This window comes from Nelumbo nucifera, chromosome 1 (assembly GCF_055504915.1).
Source record: "Nelumbo nucifera cultivar China Antique chromosome 1, China Antique-T2T, whole genome shotgun sequence".
In the NCBI taxonomy this organism is placed as follows: Eukaryota; Viridiplantae; Streptophyta; class Magnoliopsida; order Proteales; family Nelumbonaceae; genus Nelumbo; species Nelumbo nucifera.
In genome coordinates this window covers 38,844,698-38,864,626 of record NC_142649.1, presented here as the reverse complement: position 1 = coordinate 38,864,626, position 19,929 = coordinate 38,844,698, and the positions used below count along the sequence as shown (strand labels likewise).

Here is a 19,929-nt window from a genome sequence, read left to right as displayed (position 1 = left end):
TCATATGGAAGTTCTTCTTCTTTCTATTTGGGGTGAGTGGATTCCATCCACCGACTTCAGCAGAAATATTCTCTATGTGGCCAAAGTTTAGGCAGTAAGAAAGCTAAGATTATTTGGAGCTGTGTCCCTTTTGCAGTATGTTGGTCTATTTGGAGGGAGAGAATCAGGAGTTTTTGAGAATAGGTCAAATAACATTGAATATGGTAGCTGCAGTGACCAATCTGATTTCAGAATGGGTTCTCAGACTTCCAGATTTCAATCAAGTCTCCAAGGCTGATTTGTTGAAAAATTTTTGGAATACCCTTGAATTACAGCCTTGTAATGTAGAATCCTTTTCAATTTGAAGTTTTTGGAATGTATGTGGTGCGTCAACTAGACGACCAAGGATGTTAGGATGTAACTCCTTTTTCTTTTAGTGAAATGAAAATTTTTTCTTGATTCTTGAAAAAAAGGGGAAGAAGTACAAGCAAGTGCAATACCTGTTTTAGGCTTTAGCAAAGGCAATGGAAGGATCACTAGAACCAATAGAAGTGGACATTCCGTTCTTCTCCAAATGCATTAGGAGGCTTCTAAGCTTATCCGTTACATCACAGGAGCCATGAGGAAAGGTCAGGATAGTAGATTACGGAGCATCAACACCAACAATAGTTAAATGGGCATTACCCTTCTTTCCAGTTTTAAACCTATCAGGCTTCAAATGTAGGTTCAGCTTCTAGCATATTTCCTTAGTGCGCCAAGGTTTCTTAGAATATTCACAACTATAAGACTTTTCATTGGCAATTTGCTTACTTATGCTTTGTTTGGCTTTAAAAAACATAAAGGTTGAGTGCTCGACCACAGTAGGCTGCATCATAGCAGTCGTACTCTCCTCATCTTGCACCAAGGAGTAGGTGGCTGCAAGGGAAACAACACTAAGAATATATTGCCTGGTGAAGTCAAACTCAGGATTCAATCCAACAAGTAAATCAAAGACTTGTTCTTCTCAGCATATTTCCGGTATTACTCACCATCTTCAAGATCCTTCCACTCCAAGGCCTCTAAGTGATCCATTTCTTCCCAAAGTGACTGTAGAGAAAAAAAAATACATAGCTACTATTCTCTCCTCTTGATGCATACTAGAAGCCTCCCTTTGGAGTTGATAAACCCGGGCTGTGTCTTTTGCCTAGGAATAGGTGGCAGTAACCCCATCCCAAATGTTCTTGGCTGTGGAGAGGAACATGTAGTTATGGGCTATATGGAACTGCATAGAGCAAACCAGCCAAGACATTACCATCGAATTGTCCTGTTCCCACTTGGAAAATTTTTGGTCTTCAGGTTTTTGCTTTGCCTCCTTGCTTGTAATGTAAACCATCTTATCTCTTCCACAAATAATAAGTTTGGCAGATTGAGACCACTCTAGGAAGTTGGTCCAATCAAGTTTTATGGTAGTTATCATACCACCAAAGGTATCAACACTCCTGATAAGAATGCTAGACAGCTAGAGGTTACCTGCAAATCCTTGGACGAATCCATAGCTCATGAAGAACTTTCTTGACAGCTCGATAACACTCCAAATACCAACGGGCAAACAATAGACCCAACCAACTAGGTTTAGTCTTGGTTTAGAGGCACAAGGAGGCCAAACATAAGCTGGCTGCAAAAAAGGGATAGAAAAAAAATCTTCCAAACACTATTTAGGGCTTAGAAAAAGATGGGATCACTTTTTGTTAATCTGGAGATGTAAAACGACCCAATATTACCAGGTCTCATAGAAAGAAACAACCTCATATACACAATACTCAAAACGTCAAACTTGTATTTTCTACCATTTTTGAATATAAAATACCACGAAAAATCATGAAGGCTTCATGCAGCTTTAGCAATCACGCAAAATGCCCCTAAAATCTGGGCGCATAAAATTGTACCAGATTGGTGAGTGCCCCGAGAATAGGATCTCGTCATGGGCCAGTCCATGGGGAAAACCTCCTGTTTTCCCTTGTTCCTCCCTTTTCTTGAAGAACCTATCTTGTCGCCCTAAAGGTGATTTGTTCAAGAGATCACCTAACTCTCCTTGCTCTCTTTCTTGACTGAAATTTTCGATGCCTTTATTCAATATTCTCAGCTCCTTACTTAGGAGATTACAAGAGATAAGAGTTCTACTTTTAGGAAGACTCCTTGCTAATTAGGAAGACTCCCTACTAATCTATCCTATTGAATTGATAAGATAAGATAAGATAAGACTCCCTTAATCTATCCTACTGAATTGATAAGATAAGATAAGACTCCCTACTAATCCATACTACTGAACTGATAAGATAAGAACACTGAATAGATAAGACTCCTACGAGTCCCTGCTACTGACAACAAATAAGGTAAGAATACTAAATAGATAAGATAGGATGAGAACACTAAATTGCTGCTGCTGAGAACACTAAATTACTGCTGCTGCTGCCGGCGCCCACATCATTACTCCCCTCCTAGACTACGAGCTTGTCCCAAGCTCGAATTCAGGATGGGTGTCTTGAAACACAGTCAAAGGAATCCCGGATAGGTGGAATGATTTTGCCCTCCTGGATCGGGTTCCAATGAAGAGGGTTCATCCTCAGACAGCTGTAGTGAGATACCAAGATTTGACCATGCGTAGCTGCATTCTTTGCCACGGCCAACTGCAACCTAAAGGTACTTCTGAGATGTCTTGAACTGTAGAGTACAAAGATTGTGAAGGCCAAGCTGGTGCCACTGAACCACATCATCTGGATCCTCTTCTATTGCCTGCTTTAGTGTGTACAAAGCTCGCTCTTCCACTTTCGTCAAATCATTATGTCCAGTTCCAAACGTTGCTGCAATTTCATGCTGAGCCTTGTGAACCATGACAAGTCCTGCCCATGCTATCCGAAGCTCAATTGTTGCAGAGTCCCCTTCTCTGAGTATTGAAGCCATTTCATTCGCAACCCATGAAAGTTGTTTAGTGGGATCTTGAGACCTTTCTGCATCCTTGATACGATGAAGCGCAACAGCATATCGAGTTGACATGCAATTAGGCTCCAGTTTTTCTGCCTTCTCCAGGCACCTTCCAGCACTTCTATGATCACCAGCCAAATAGTATGCATTAGCAAGATTCACCCAGATATGTGCAGCCCTAGGATCTGATCTGACTGCAGCTAACAAACACTCTTTTGCAACATTTGCAGCCACAACATGAGGCATACAAGCTCCTTCACCAGCACTTGCCCCAACACCTGCAACAACTTGAAGATATGCAATCCCAAGATTCTGCGACACCTCGACGACACCGGATTCCTGCTTAATCGGGACATTCTGGGTGTTGCTAACCTGCGCTAGGGCAACGACCTGCTGCTCGCCCGACGATTCTGCCACGTCTGGTCGACGGCCGGTTGTGGTTGCAGCCCCTTCCGGGTTCCTTTTCTTGCTGGAAAAGTACAACTCCATCAAGCGCCTTAATTCTCGGACGTCGTCCTTGATCTCGTGCACCTCCGTGCTATTTTTCACGATCTTGAGCTCCAGTTCATGAACCCTAGTCGTCAACTGCTCAAGGTCACCCATGACGCCTTGCTCTGATACCAAATTGTTATGGGCCCGAGAATAGGATCTCGTCACGGGTCGGTCCACGGGGAAAACCTCTTGTTTTTCCTTGTTCCTCCCTTTTCTTGAAGAACCTATCTTGCCGCCCTAAAGGTGATTTGTTCAAGAGATCACCTAACTCTCCTTGCTCTCTTTCTTGACTGAAATTTTCGAAGCCTTTATTCAATATTCTCAGCTCCTTAAATAGGAGATTACAAGAGATAAGAGTCCTACTTTCAGGAAGACTCCTTGCTAATTAGGAAGACTCCCTACTAATCTATCCTACTGAACTGATAAGATAAGATAAGATAAGACTCCCTTAATCTATCCTACTGAATTGATAAGATAAGATAAGACTCCCTACTAATCCATACTACTGAACTGATAAGATAAGAACACTGAATAGATAAGACTCCTACTAGTCTCTGCTACCGAAAGTAGATAAGGTAAGAATACTGAATGGATAAGATAGGCTGAGAACACTAAATTGCTGCTGCTGAGAACACTAAATTACTGCTGCTGCTGCTGGCGCCCACATCAGTGCCACCACCACCTATATGAACTGCTGACATCATCCAATGGCGGTTTGGTGTCAGCAGTTTTCCCCTGGAATGAAGGTCAGCAGTAGAAACTCCCTCAAGTCTCAATGAGCTCTAATACCAAGTTACACGTGTGGAAGGTAAAAGGAAGAAGAAGAAGAAGAAGCAAAAGAGAAAGAGAGGGATGTGTCCAAGAGAAGGTGTGAGTTACTGTTCACACCCTCAAACCAGCAATCTATGTTTACTATTAAGCATGAGATATTACAACTATGCCCTTGGGTGCCCAAATACAAAAGAACATAAAAGATAATATTGCCCTTACATACCAAGTATTCTCAACAATGATGATGATGATGGAAAAAATGGAGGTGACAGTGGTGATGGGGGTAAATATCCAAGAACATAGAGGGAGTGAAAATCAGAGACCTTTGAACCTAACAATTGGAGAGTCAAGGTTCGATCATGCTACTCAAGATTATAGCCAAGCTTCTTGTGTTTCTAGAAGTCAATATTATCGAAAAAACAAGACAATGGAAGCCAATTATGAAAAGACCATGTCAGAAAACTAGCTTAGCAGGGATGAACAACTCTTCTAGTCCTATTGAGTGGGGCACTTCCAGTTCTACATCATCACATGCCTATGGGCATCTTAATCCTAACCATATACTTGTAGGCTCTATGGACAAGCTTCTGATAGGGCGTCTTCTTATGGATAAGTATATGGATATGGAATTATGGAGAATACCCTCAAATAGGAGTTTTTCTTAGAGAATTGACCAAGAAAGCTACTGACACTATGTAGAGTATAAGAGAGGGTATTTTAATGTGAAGAATTGACAACAATATTGTAGATATGTGGAGTAGCAACATTACTGCACACCTAATGGAGTTGATGACCAATTTGAGTCAACTTGAAGTTTTTTTCGGATGTGATGTTAAATCTTAGTTTTTGTTTATATAATAAATTATTTTGTAGTTCAAAACTTAGAAGGCAAACAAGGTGACTCCAAAATATAAAGACAAAGTAACCCCAGATATCACAATGCATTACAACACAAAACTTTTCCATCACCTTAATTGTACTCCCCTGAAATCCTCTTGTTACCCTTCCTGGTTTTCTTCACCTTCTTATTTGGTCCAACCCCAAAAAAGCCCCTCCTCGATCTGTCAAACACATTCAAAACTTTGAACAACTCTTTGACTTTTCCTCTTAAAGCATCCAGCTGCATTAGGATTCTTTTCTAATTCCTTTCTACATTAGAAGGCAACCAAGTGTTGTTGATACTAATGGGAGGATGCAGAAGGAAAATGTAGGGTGTTTGGTACATCTTTTGCACCCGGTCAATAAAGGACAAACAGAAATATGCAAACCTCTTACCAATAGATGGCAGAAATTGGTGTATTTTGAATTATAACTATCATCATGCATGCCTTATCCCAACTATATAGGGTTGGCTACATGGATCCTATTTTTGCCAATCTGTTTTATTTAATGCCTTATCCGATTGTTCAATTATTAGCACATAAATAATTTCTTGCATGATTATGACCTTATTCCAATTTGGATCATTTGTCATTTCCTCTGTGAGTTTTGCACAATCCTTCCACTTAGTATCTATGTTACCTGGATATGGCAAAAGGATGACTGGACAAGGTATCAGATAAGAAATCTACACCAAAAATTTAAGCATCTGATATGATACAGCACTCTTATAGAGGAGAGGTGTCCAGTATCATAGGTTAATATATACTCTACTTGCTAGCTTCAGAATGCTAGTTAACTAATTTTCCACTTGTTGCTTCTACTTCTTTACCTTTTAGGGAACCATTTAACTAAATCATTCTCTTCTTTGTTTCTTTCCTTGAACTTCTAATATTTGAGCTACGTTTTGTTCATTGATGTCAACAGATTTTCATTGGGAAAGTGGGGCTATCACTCAAAATCTTGCTAGAAAATGTGAGATGCTCGCTGTATCTGGTCTAGTGGAATATGGCGATGAGATAGATGTCATTGCTCCAGCTGATATTCTGAAGCAGATCTTTAAGATGCCCTACTCCAAGGCTCGTTTATCTATTGCAGTTCATCGTATTGGTCAGACTCTTGTTCTTAATACAGGGTATGCCTTTTAAACAGAAGCTGCTTTTTTGCATGTTCAGCTTGTAATTGCAAACACACATCCTTCAATTTTCCTGAACATTTGCAGGCCTGATGTTGAGGAGGGAGAAAAATTGGTTAGAAGACATAGCAATCAATCTAAATGTGTTGATCAGTCTCTCTTTCTGAATTTTGCCATGCATTCAGTCAGAATGGAGGCTTGTGATTGCCCACCAGGTAAATATGTCCCACACGAAGAGGAGTCAAACCCAACCATTTTTCCAGGACAATTTGACTCTACGAAGGGATCTTTTGTCTCTCCTGATCTTCCAAATCAAGGCGATACATCACAGATTCTTGGTCAGAGTGGTGGTGGCAGCCAGAGAGAAGGATTAAATGGCCATGCACAGTATCCACAAGGGAATCAGGGTGATTTTTTTTTGGGTGGTAAGAAAAGTAAGAGAAATAGCAGGTGTGATGCTGTCAAGAAAGCTTCACAAGTTGGTGAAAAGCCCAGATGCACAGTGCAGGAATCTGAAAAGTACAGGAGGGTTGGTGGTGATGATTTTCTAAGAGTTTTGTTTTGGAAATTTCACAACTTTCGCATGCTTTTGGGAAGTGACTTGCTTTTATTTAGTAATGAGAAATATGCTGCTGTGAGCTTGCATCTGTGGGACGTTGCGCGACAGGTAACCAGCATCTTGCTGTATACAATGATATTATGTCTCTTTTCTTTCTCATTGTATTTCTCATCTACAGGTCACACCATTGACTTGGCTGGAAGCCTGGCTTGACAATGTCATGGCAAGTGTTCCTGAATTGGCCATCTGTTATCATCAAAATGGTGTTGTCCAAGGCTATGAGCTTCTTAAAACAGATGATATTTTTTTACTTAAGGGCATCTCTGAAGATGGCACACCTGCATTCCATCCTCATGTTGTCCAACAAAATGGCCTTTCAGTTTTGAGGTTCCTTCAGGAAAACTGCAAGCAAGATCCTGGTGCATATTGGGTACTGTTTCCTGGTTTTTATCTGGATATGGAAATGGATGTATTTTAAATTGCTTATTACAATTTGTAACTTTCATGATTCTTATGTTGACTAAATATTTTCAGTTGTATAAAAGTGCTGGAGAGGATGTTATCCAACTCTTTGATCTTTCTGTTCTCCCTAAGAACCATTCACCCAGTAACCATGATAAAAGCTCTAGCTCCCTGTCATCTATAATGCATAGAGGGAGAAGGGACTCCTTGTTTTCATTGGGGACTCTTCTGTACCGAGTTGCTCATAGACTATCATTTTCAGGGGTATGGAATCAGAGATGTCTGTCATTTTAGATTCTTTGCCCTATAGGATATGGTTAACTCTAGTTGATGATCGACTATTTTTACTGCAGGGTGCCAATGGTAGGGCGAGGTGTGCAAGGTTTTTCAAAAAATGTCTGGATTTTTTGGATGAGCAGGATCATCTGGTATTACTGCTTTCCAGGATATGTTTGATATTGGTCATGCTGTTTTCTTTTTGGTTGATTTTTATCCAAAATTATTGGATTGAAAGATGATTTTTATACTTACAATTAATTTGGTGGTGAAATAGGTTGTTCGTGCATTTGCTCATGAACAATTTGCAAGGTTTATTTTGAAATACCATGAGGAGCTTGATTTAACATCTGAATCTGTTCCTATTGAATCTGAAGTTACAGTTACTGATGCAGAAGATGAACCCTCTGACTTATCTCTAGGCATGACTAGATCATTAATCCATGATGAATCATGTTCTCAAATTGCAGAAGATGCACAGACTCCTTCATCTAAAGATGGAAATAATCTTCAAGATTCACTGTCAGGGGAGCCCTCTCTGAAGATGACTTTAGAAGCAAATCTGTTTAGCCCAAAAAAATTTGTTGCACCACAAAGAATGGATGGGAGAGGTTCAAAAGGAACTGTGCCAAGTTCTTGCAGTGAAGATAGCCTTGCAGTATGTGAGATGGCTTCAGCTTCTGCACATATGGTTCAAACTGTTGCTGATCCAATCTCCTCGAGGTTAGCTGCAATACATCATGTATCTCAAGCTATCAAGTCTCTCAGGTGGAAGCGTCAATTACAGGACACTGAATTAAAGCTGATTGATCATGGTAGCAGCATCCAGGAAAGATCATCTACCCCCTTTACTGTATGTGCTTGTGGTGATACTGATTGTATTGAAGTTTGTGATATTCGGGAGTGGCTTCCAAGATTGAAAATGGACCACAAGTTGTGGAAACTTGTTCTTTTACTTGGAGAGTCTTATTTGCTTCTTGGGCAAGCTTATAAAGAAGATGGGCAATTGCGTCAAACTCTAAAGGTTGTAGACTTGGCATGTTCTATTTATGGATCAATGCCCCAACATATTGAAGAAGAACAGTTTACCTCATCCATGGTAATTAGCACATCCCAATCAAATTTTGGTAGTTTGAGTGGAAAGACAAGACCATTCCTTGACAAACAATTGCATTCTGATTTCACCGGAGATTGCCTTCCTATTGAATGTTGCTCTTCCCCTTACCTTTTCTGGGCCAAGGCGTGGACACTTGTTGGGGATGTGTATGTTGAGCACCACATGGTAAGAGGTAAAGAAATACCAATACACCCAGAAAGCAAACCTTGTAGTCGCAAATTGAGAATGCCATCTGAAGTTATGAAGGAGGTAAAAAGGCTCAAAAAGAAGTTGGGACAATATAAGCAGAACTGCAGTACTTGTTCCTTGATAAACTGCAGTTGCCAGAGTGACAGGGCAAGCAGTGGTAACAGTGCAAGCAGTAGCACTGGAGATGTCCAACCATTAACTCATGGTAGAAAACAGAGTAAAAGACTTAATGCAAAGAAATCTAAAGATGCTCTTGTTGGAACTCTGGATGATAGCCATGTTCAGAGCAAGGAAGAACCTGTGAATGCTTTCGAAGGTGGATGTTTACCTAACAATAAAGGTGGTAACAAATCTGTTGAAAATTCTAAAACAATAACAAATAATTTAGGTGAAGCATCTTGGACCACTAATTCTATAGTTGAGGGTCCCTTGGAAGTGCAGGATAGTGGGTCTTTAGCAGCTACTGATGTTGAAACTAATACTCAAGAAGCATCCAAAGAGAAAACTGGTGGAATTTTCAAATTTCTTCAAGGGCCTGTATTTGCAGATGAAGATTCCAATCTTTCATCTGCCATAAGCTGTTATGATGCGGCTAGACAAGCAATGGATGGCCTGCCCACTGGTTTAGCAGAATTACAATCTGTACTTAAAAAGAAAGGATGGGTGTGTAATGAACTAGGTCGACAGAGGCTTGAAAGAAAAGATTTGGACAAAGCTGAACTAGCATTTGCAGAAGCTATAAAAGCCTTCAGAGAAGTTTCTGACCATACTAATATTATATTAATTGAATGCAACTTGGGTCATGGCAGAAGAGCATTGGCAGAAGAAATGGTATTGAAGATAGAAAATCTCAAGGCACATGTGATCTTCCAAAATGCATATAACAAAGCTCTTAATACTGCAAAGCTTGAATACTGTGAATCACTACGATATTATGGTGCAGCCAGGTCAGAGTTGAATGCTCTAGGGGAGGGCACAGGATCAGTGTCAAGCACCTTGAGGAATGAGGTATATACACAATTTGCTAATACATATTTGAGGCTCGGTATGCTTTTGGCCAGAGAGGATATTACTGCAGAGGTTTATGAAAACAGAACTCTTGAACATCTGTCTTTAAGCCATCTAAATCCTCTTGATAGGAGAGCTAGGAAAGAACTGAGGAAACATGAGATTTCAGCCAATGATGCTATTAGGGAGGCTGTATATATGTATGAATCACTGGGTGAACTGCGCAAACAGGAGGCTGCATATGCTTATTTTCAACTTGCTTGCTACCACAGGGATTGTTGTTTGAGGTTTTCAAATGCAGATCATAAGCACATTAATCCATCTAGAGGTGAGAGCAACAGTCTTCAGAAGGTTAAGCAGTATGCATCTTTGGCTGAAAGGAACTGGCAGAAATCGATAGATTTTTATGGAGCAAAGACACATCCCATCATGTACCTGACTATTCTTATGGAAAGATCAGCTCTTTCATTGAATCTCTCAGACATTTTTCACTCAAACACAGTATGTTCCATTAACTTGTTGGTTCTCTGTCAGTTTTCTAATACAATAATGGTTTAGCAATTATATATTGGTCTTTATTTAATGCATGTCAATTTTTTTTGATCAATAACTTAACATTTTATTAATTAAGAAGAAGGATGGTAAAATACATTAAATACAGTCGCTGTGAGAGATAAAACCTCTTATTTCTCTCCCATACAATCTGATCCCTTACAGTTGTGCCCATAATGAATCTCTCTCCACCCATTGTTTAGCTAAGGCATCTGCTACATAGCAAATCTCTTAACACACCCAACAACTATTTCCAAATCTCTCATTGTTGAAAAGCCACAGATTTGACCCCCCATCTTGTAACCAGATAATCACCTGTTTGGACTCTCCTTCCACAAATAGCTTTTGAATGTTCATTTGCTTTGCCTTTTGGATGCCTTCCACTACTGCTAACACTTCTGCTCTCAGGGAGTCTCCTCCAACTGGCCCTGAGAACATGGCTATTGGAACTCCTAGTTTCATGATTGGTACCTTTGTTTCTAGGAAATGTCAATATTATTAGAGGTATAAAACTTGAGGCATGCCTTGGTGTGTGGCATTGTAAAACATACTTTTCAAGGCGCCTAGTCTCCTAGGCAGACACTTAGGCATCGCCTAGGCAATGAGTTCTTATTTTTAATAAAAAAATATAAATCCTAGGGTAGTTCCCTAGGTTTCATAGTAATAAGCAGTATCGTTAACTAATCATTACCATAATCCTCAAGAAATAAGTATAAACTCCATATCAAAAGATAGAGAATCAACATATTTATGAGAAGAAAAATATGAAAGAAAACATACAAAACATAAGGGATGAGCCTTTATTGTTCTTGTGTTTCAATTGGATAAAATCTTCAAGTATTTCTTCCTTATCAATTCAGGTTTTAAAGTCCTAAAGTGTTCAAGGCTATGCCATGAATTGTCTGCCGATTGAATCCAAGCAAGTAAGAAAATAATAAAAAGAAACTGGTATAAGAACAATAATATTAACACTATAAACCCACAATATGAATAATTTAGTCTAATAATATCTATTATACTACTAATAACAAAATATAAAAATATTATGTGGTGTCTTACATATAAATTTGTAGGCATTTGGGCAAGGCAACCCTCCAAGAATGCCTTATTGCCTTAGGTGTTGCCTAGGCATCACCTTGACAACTATGTTGCCAAATGCCTGCTGTGGGATTAGTGATGTACCCATGTCATGTGAAGTGTGAGTAATGCATGAGAAAAGAAACCAGATTTGGAAATTTCTGGATTTTCAAGTATTTTTTATTTTTTATAGTAATGATATTTTGGTTATTCTATATATTGCTTTTAGAGTTATTTTCTTTATGTTTGTTAGTGTGGTAGAATCATAATTTTGAACTTCATGGTTCAAGGAGTTTAGTTGACTCTAGACAGTACATTTATGTATATTGTTGCAAAAACATGATAAATTGTAATGAAATGATATTTGAGTGATTTTTCTGCATGTTATGCTTATGGTGAATGAGACTGAACCCATAAACCTAGAGAGATTCTAGGTGTCCATTGAATGATTCTAGTCTTCTAGGTTCTCTCTTCTCTCTCTCTCTCTCTCTCTTGCTTTCTAATTCTTCAAATGTTCATTATAGTCATCAATAATCCATAAATTATTCATTAAAAGAGTTTATTATCTTTAAAGGACTAAAAATTGATCTAGGTACATTTTCTTTAGTTAAACATAAAATTCGCTTGACTTTTGCATTTCAGTTATTTTCATCCTTGTCAAACCATATTGGAATTCTCCCATATTTGGATATCTTATAGATTTCTATCACTTTTCATCCTACCAAATTTTATGCCAAATTTTATTTAAATCTTAATTCATTGGATTTTGGTGGTTATTCTCAAGGAGTTTTTTTGTCCTTTGTGGAAAACTTACTCAAAATGCTTTCAAACTAAATCATGCATACAATCCATCATTCTAAAATGTTTACAAAATTTCTTTAGAAAATTCCACTTATACATATTTATTTAAAATTTCTATTTTCTCAAGGTCCTAAAACCTTTCCAACCTCTGTTTACTCTTTTATTTAGTCCTAAAATTATCCCTAAATGCTTACTAGTCCATTTGCTGCATTACAAGGAACTCAGATTGCTCACCAGCGTAGCCTAGTAAATTTGATAATAGGAGATTCCAAGTTGGTGGTGGGTTGGCTACAAAACCCGGATTTTGTTCCTTGGTACTATAGAGATGAAATCAAGAAATTCAAATGGTATACAAGGGACATGAATGTAAGAGTACACTGGGCCAGAAATCTGCAAATTCTTTGGTTGATTGTCTTGCTAAACAAGGGACAAACAAGGATACTTTATGTAGAGAACATTGATGTGGGCCCCACAGCTGTGGTCCCACTCTGTCCGTAGGGTAGAATGTATCTAGTCACAGCTGTGGTTATTTTGCTATTCTGTTATTTCTAGTTTCAGTTTTACATTGTTTGTTATTTGTTAGCAGTTATGATGTAAACACCAAGGGCAGATATGTCCTTTCATGTAACTAGCATAACCTATATATATTAACTTAAAGTGGCAGCGGCAGAATATTGACATTCTGTTCTTCTCCTCAAAATCTGTGTTCTACTGCTCTTTCACCACTCTTTCTTCTACTTCTTCACTTTTCTTCTCATCGAACCTGAAATCTCTTAGTGGTCGAGACTGACTAGCAGTCTTGAAAACCTACACTTTATATTGGGTTCAGCTGTAATTTTCTTTTAACTTGTTTATTTTGTTCTAAAATTGGGGGAGGTCGCAACTCGTGCCTCTCAAAGGGATGCTTGTACTGATTTAAGCCATTGATATCAATAAAGTATTAATCATTTATCAAAAAAAAAAAAAATCCTTCCTAGCCCATTGTTTTGTTTTCAAGAAAAGGTAATGTATACATTAAAGATGAACTAGAAAGACCATACAATAGAATTAATTGAATCCCTAAATCCTTTCTAGCCCCTTGCTATATAGATAGACAGAGAGAGCGAGTATAGACAAAACAAAAAGAAAGAAACAAAAAAATAGCAAAAAGACTGTACATACCTTCTTTGTCATCATTCTTCTTTTCTCTTTCTTTGGTCTTCATCAAGTTTCTCCTTTTTGCAAGAAGTAGAACCCTAACATGTTGGATCCAAATCTAATATATATGCCATCCATTGCTCATTTTTATTTGAGACATACTTATTTGGTCCCTATTATATACAAGGAAAATGGTACCTTGGAAAGCTATAAAGCTAGATTGGCGGCCAAGGGATACACTTTAGCATGTGATATAGACTGCATGGGAACTTTTGCCCTTGTGGAAAAGATGAATTTAGTTTGAGTTTTATTATGTCATGCGGCATCTTATTCTTGGCCACTGATCTAATTCAATGTGAAGAATGCTTTTTTTTGAAAATAAATAAAAAAGAGAATATATTACGAAAGAAAGAAGAGAGTTACAAAAAATGTGATAAGGCATCACCCCAAGGAAGAAAACCCAACCACCTATCTCACTTCCAGACACCTCACTGAATAACACCAAAAAAATACACTTCTACAACTTCAGCTGAAACAGAAAAAGAAAAGGAAGTGAACCCAACCAACCACTTCCACTGAGCACCTCAGACTATGTTTAGCAAATAAGTGGTTTGTTAATTAAGTACTTATCATAAGCACTTCTTTTTAAGTACTTCTTCAATTAAGTACTAATTAGTGTTTGGGGAGGTCTTTCTCAAACAACTTACAATTATTTTAAGTACTTATTTGTGTTGCAGTGTTTGGTGAGCTACTTATGCTATAAGTACTTAACATAGTGATTTGTTGGATAAACACAAAGACGCATAAAAAAAATAAATAGATACTATAACTGAACCTGTTTCCACGTTCACTGCAGCAACGGGGTGTGTGTGAGGTGCCAACCAGCTGGTTGGTAAGGTCTCCTGCTAACAGGGGCTCAAAATGCTAATTGCAACACCACAAGAACCACTCAAAACTAAAACTCCAAGTGAAATCTTCTCAGGCTTTGCTTGAAACCTCATCTCCTTCAGGTTCTAAATTGGAGAAAGCTTTACTCTTCATATTCCCTTCATTGAACTTGTATCACTTGAACCCTGACAGTGATCCACATTTCTTTAGTCTTCGAATAGGTGTCAAAACTCTAACCACATAAGGAACTAATAAAAAATATATAATTTTTTGAAAGAAATAAAAGGAATGATATAGTTTATCATGTTTTTCTTACTATTATACAGTCAAAATATAATAAACATTATAACAACTAAAGAGCTTATATATAATCTCATGGTGTTTGGGCGAGGTGAGCCCCAAAAAGCACTTAGATGCCTAGGCGCCGCCTTGACAACTGTGCTGAACAGTGTGAACATTCTTCTTATTTCTGAGTCACCTCACTGCATTAGGCTTTTTCTCCAGCCTCTGCTCCTCCAATGATTTGGGATTGATTCTTTCTAACTCTAAAACTGCATTCTTCTAAAAAGTCTGGATGGAATTCTGCTCTATATCCCTTTTAACATCAACCCCACACTCCAACTAAACTGAAAAAACCTTGATCCTCATCCTTTTTACTTTTTAATTTAACAACAGCTTCACCAATCTCAGTCACTGCTGTCTTGTAAATTTTCCTTGCAAATTCTTCTTGTCCTAAGAAACGCAAGCCCAGGATTTTATTTAGTAGAAAACTACCGAATCAAAGAATCTGTAAAGAAAAGAGATGTTTCTAGAGGAAGAAGAGAAAGAGAAGAGATTGAGAAAGAAAGAGAGAGCAAATCAGTTCTGGGCGCCCTCTTCACTAGTATTTATACTTTTAATTAAAAAAGGGTACAATGACTAATATGCCCTTATAGGGCGGCTAACACATAAAGCTGCATAAATAACTTAAAAGAACCACTCAAAAGGGACCCAAAGTGTGTTGTGGTCCTCACTTCCTTTCTAAACAAATAATAAACAAAACAGCTACTAAATCTGCACAAATTTGCCCAAAATCCTCAATACTCTCCCTCAAGTTGGGAGTAAAATGTCACACATTCCCAACTTGTGTAGGTCATATTCAAGCTTGTTCTTTGCAATTCCTTTGGTGAAGACATCAACTAACTGTAATTCAGAGGAGACATAAGGCAAGCAAACTTCTCCTGTTGTCACCCTCTCTCTTATAAAGTGTTGATCAACCTCAATGTGTTTTGTCCTGTCATGCTGAATTGGATTATGAGAAATATTGATTGCAGCTTGGTTGTCACAATATAACATCATGGGCTCCTCAACTTTTATCCCAATCTCACTCAGCAAGGATCTAACCCAAAGTAGCTCTGAAACACCATGGACCATAGATCTATATTCAGCCGTTGCACTTGACTTAGCCACCACTAATTGTTTTTTATTCTTCCATGAAACTAGATTTCCTCCCACAAAGGCGCATACCCCTGATGTGGATCTCTTGTCATCTAGACAACCTGCCCAATCTACATCTGTATAGGACTCCAGTTTTAAATTCCCATGGTCTAAGAATAGAATCTCTCTGCAAGGATGCTTCTTCAGGTATGCAAATATCCTATCAATGGCTTCCCAATGCTGAACCCGAGGAGCCTGCATATGCTGACTCCCAACACTAACAACATAGGAAATGTCTAGGCATGTCATACATAAATATAATAGCTGGCCTACCATCTTTTGATATCTCCCCACATCCTTAACCAACTTACCATCCAAAGCATTAATCCTATGGTTCGAGTCAATAGGAGTATCAGCTGGTTTAGTTCCTAGCTTCCTAGTTTTCTACAGTAAGTCCAACGCATACTTCCTCTGAGAGATGAATATCCCATGCTTGGATCTTGCAACCTTAATCCCCAAAAAAATATTTTAGCTCACCTAGATCCTTGATCTCATACTCTTATTATACTGACTTCTTGAGTGCATCAATCAGTACTGACACAAGTGCTTCTCTTCTTTTCACAAAGAGAGTATGATCGTACTGAGTCTGTGTGTATCCAAACCGGATAAGTGCTCCTTTGAACTTATCAAACCATGCCCTAGGTGACTGTTTCAAACCATATAATGATTTCTTCAGCTTACAAACTTTTCCCTCACTAACATTTTCATAAAAACCAGTTGGAATGTCCAATATATACCTCCTCTTGCAAATCACCATTAAGGATTGCATTTTTAACATCAAACTGGTAGAGGGGCCATCAATAAGTAGATGCTAGAGACAAGAGAATTCGAATTGAACTCATCTTAGCTATTGGTGCAAAGGTCTCTAGGTAATCAATAGCATAGGTCTGTGTATACCCTTTTGCAACCAACTTTGCCTTGTACCTCTCTATATTGCCATCAGCCCTATACTTCACAGTGAACACCCATCTACATCCGACTGTCTCTTTGTTTGTAGGAAGGTCAACTATCTCCCATGTTTGGTTCTTAACCAAAGCCTCCATTTCTTCCTGCATAGCTGTTCTGCACTTGGGTTTGGAGAGAGCCTCACTGATATTCTTGAGTATAGACACAAAATCCAAGGAAGAAAGGAAGACACAATGGGAAGGTGATAAGGCACTATAGGAAAGATGGTGCAATGGGCTGTACACTTGATCTTTCCCTTGCGGAGTGCAATGGGAAGATCAAGATCAATGGGATCAACTGCAACATCAGTGTTAGGTATAGAAACATCATTAATGGGATTAGGGGAAATAACAAGCATAGGCTCAAGGGAAATACCTGGAACTGTATCAGCCGGACCTAGAATCTCAAATGGATTGATGGAGAGTGGTGCAGGTTCTTCTATTGGAGCATGTGTGGAGTCAGCCCTCTTCTTGCTTTGGTGCTGAAAAAATTGTAAGGTTGTCCGTAGTGGATCAAGCAGTGGGACTGGAGCTGTTGATGGTGGAACAATAGGTGGAACTAATGGACCAGATGAAGGAAGAGGAACAAATAAAACAGGAAGAGGAACCAACTATGAGTTCTCCTCCCCAAAACACTTCCCCTGAGGAGAACCACCAGAGAAAAAGAATGTAGACTCAAAGAAGGTAACATTCATAGTGACAAACCTGTTCCCCGACGCTGGATCATAACAATATCCCTTTTGGTTTTGAGCATACCCGAGGAAAACATATTTCTTGCCCTTAGGATCTAACTTCCTACGATGAGGACCAAGAATGTGAACAAAGCAAACACACCCTAAAACTCTCAAAGGCATATGAAATATCTTCCCATTTAGAAAAAGAAGACTGAATGGCACCTTAAACCCCAGAATGTGTAAAGGTACACGATTAATCAGATACACAACCGTGAGAATTGCATCCCCCCAAAAACGAACAGGAACTGAAGCACACACAATAAGACTTCTTGCCACTCCACAATGTATCTATTTTTCCTCTCTACTACCCCATTCTACTGTAGTGTATATACACAACTGTTCTGATGAATCACCCCATGCTCCAAAAAATATGTGGCCAAATCCTTCTCAAAGTATTTTCTAGCATTGTCTGATATGAAAACCTTAGTCTTCACTCCAAATTGTGTAAGAACCATTTGGTAGAACTGTCACACCAAAATAGGTACCTTATCACGTGATCTCATCAAATATATCCAAGAATACTATGTGTAATATTCCACAAACAAAAGAAAATAATGATAACACCCATGGAAGAAATATGATAAGGTCCCCATACATCAATGTGAACAATATCAAAAGAAAAAGAACTTTTTTAATTACTTGGTTTAAAAGAATGTCTACAATGTTTTACCAACTGACAACTTTCACACTCTAGACTAGATAACTGAAAAGACTCAAACAACTTTGGAAGCAAACATCTCAATGAATTGAAAGAAAGATGACCCAAATGATTATGTCAGAGAATAATTCAACTCACTGACTTTGATCCACTACTACTATTGCTACTAACATGGTGGCTCTGATGTCTCGAAATCTCATCCAGAAGGTAGATTCCATTCACCTCATGACCACTCCCAATCGTCCTTTTCAATTCCAAATCCTGCAAAGCATAATTATCAGGAAGGAAAGTCATTGAATAATTCAAATTTCTTATCAGACTATTCACAAAAAGAAGATTGGTATGGAGTCTAGGGACATGTAAGATAGAGGATAAAGTACTGTCATCAGTCATTCTAATTGTCCCTTTCCCAGCAATGGGAATATGGGAACCATCTGCTGTAGAGACTCTTTCTCTACTAGAGCACAATTGGTAAGAACTGAAAAGGGTAGATATATTGGTCATGTGCTCAGATGCTCTTGGGTCTATAATCTAGGGAGGTCCCTCCTTACTTGAGGTGGATACATAATTTGCAACCGCATATGAACTATCTGTATGAGCAAAGGAAGTAGTGTGATTGGCTCTTGCATTCTACTGCCCGTTCGAAGAACTAGAATTAACTGAATCCTTCTTGCTCATAAGCTATCCATACTTCTCCAATTCAGTTCTAATTGCTGCTACTGCAAGACTGCAATGGACTTCAAGTCAGCTTGGGTAAGAGGTCCCGAAGAGTATCCTGTAATTTCCACATTTGCATTTCCCCTCCTGCTCTTGACCTGAGCTGGTATGAGATGTAGGTGGAGCTTCCAACAAGTGTCTCTGGTGTGCTTAGGCTTCTTGCAATAGTCACACACCAAGTCATTCTTATCCTCCCTCTTAATCTCACTACTCCCCCTATCTCCATTTGGCTTAGATTTGACTGTACTAATCATAGTTGACTGGTCAATCCCAGATTGTCTCAACATGACATTCCTCTTTCTCTCCTCTCCAGAAACAAGGCATAGGCTTGAGAAAGAGTCGCAATTTCTCTGGAAAGGATGTGTTGCTTGGCAATATCAAATTCAAGGTTCAGTCCAGCCAAGAACTCAAAGACCCTATTCTTCTCCACCAACTTCTGATAGGTTGCTGCATCCTTCATACTCTCAAACCACAATCTCTAAGTGATCTATCTCTTGCCAAAGTGTTTTCAGCATGGAGAAATACATAGCAAGTGGTCTATCTCCCTATTTTGTATCAATCACCTGATTCCTTACTGATAGGCTCTAGCTACATTTTGTTACTAGGAATAAGTTTTAGTCACTCCATCCCAAATCTCCTTTGCAGTATTAGCCCACAAAATATTTTTACCAATGTGAGGTAACATAGAATTACATAGCTAGGACATCACCATATAATTCTCTTGTACCCATTGGGAGGAATCTGTATCAAGTTTCTTTTCCTCCCTAGTGATGTACCCCGGTTTCCCACGAGCACCAATGGCCATCTTGGCTGATTGTGCCCATTCTAAATAATTTGTACCATCCAATTTTATTATGGTAATAATTCCAAACCCAAAAGTATCACTAGTACTTCTTACACCCAAACCCATGTCACCGGTGGACTTCTGCTTAGTACTCCAACTCTTGATTTCAACTTTAAACAATTCAAAACAAGAAATAACTAGGTAGAGAGCCTCCAAGTTCAAATCAATCTCACACACAAGGGTAACAAATCTTTTCGGAAGAAGAAAAACCTATCCAGAGAGAAGTACCTCTTCTCCCACCTTCACCCACTGGAGAGAAAAGTGAACTGATCA

At 38.7% G+C, this 19,929-nt stretch overlaps 1 protein-coding gene across 5 annotated transcripts in view; it reads left to right on the top strand.

Annotated features, from left to right (window-relative positions):
- The window catches only part of LOC104590084 (erythroid differentiation factor-like protein), a 41,141-nt gene that overhangs the window by 15,883 nt on the left and 5,329 nt on the right, over positions 1 to 19,929 (top strand). For all 5 annotated transcript variants that reach the window (XR_016081269.1, XR_016081270.1, XM_010248615.3 and 2 more), the window contains exons 3-8: positions 6,010 to 6,217; positions 6,305 to 6,884; positions 6,955 to 7,206; positions 7,311 to 7,502; positions 7,592 to 7,666; positions 7,792 to 10,329. Coding sequence is in view for 3 of the 5 variants with exons in the window: in XM_010248615.3 (XP_010246917.1) it covers positions 6,010 to 6,217; positions 6,305 to 6,884; positions 6,955 to 7,206; positions 7,311 to 7,502; positions 7,592 to 7,666; positions 7,792 to 10,329 (3,845 nt within the window). In the remaining 2 variants the exon portion in view is untranslated. The remainder of the gene's footprint in view (positions 1 to 6,009; positions 6,218 to 6,304; positions 6,885 to 6,954; positions 7,207 to 7,310; positions 7,503 to 7,591; positions 7,667 to 7,791; positions 10,330 to 19,929) is intronic.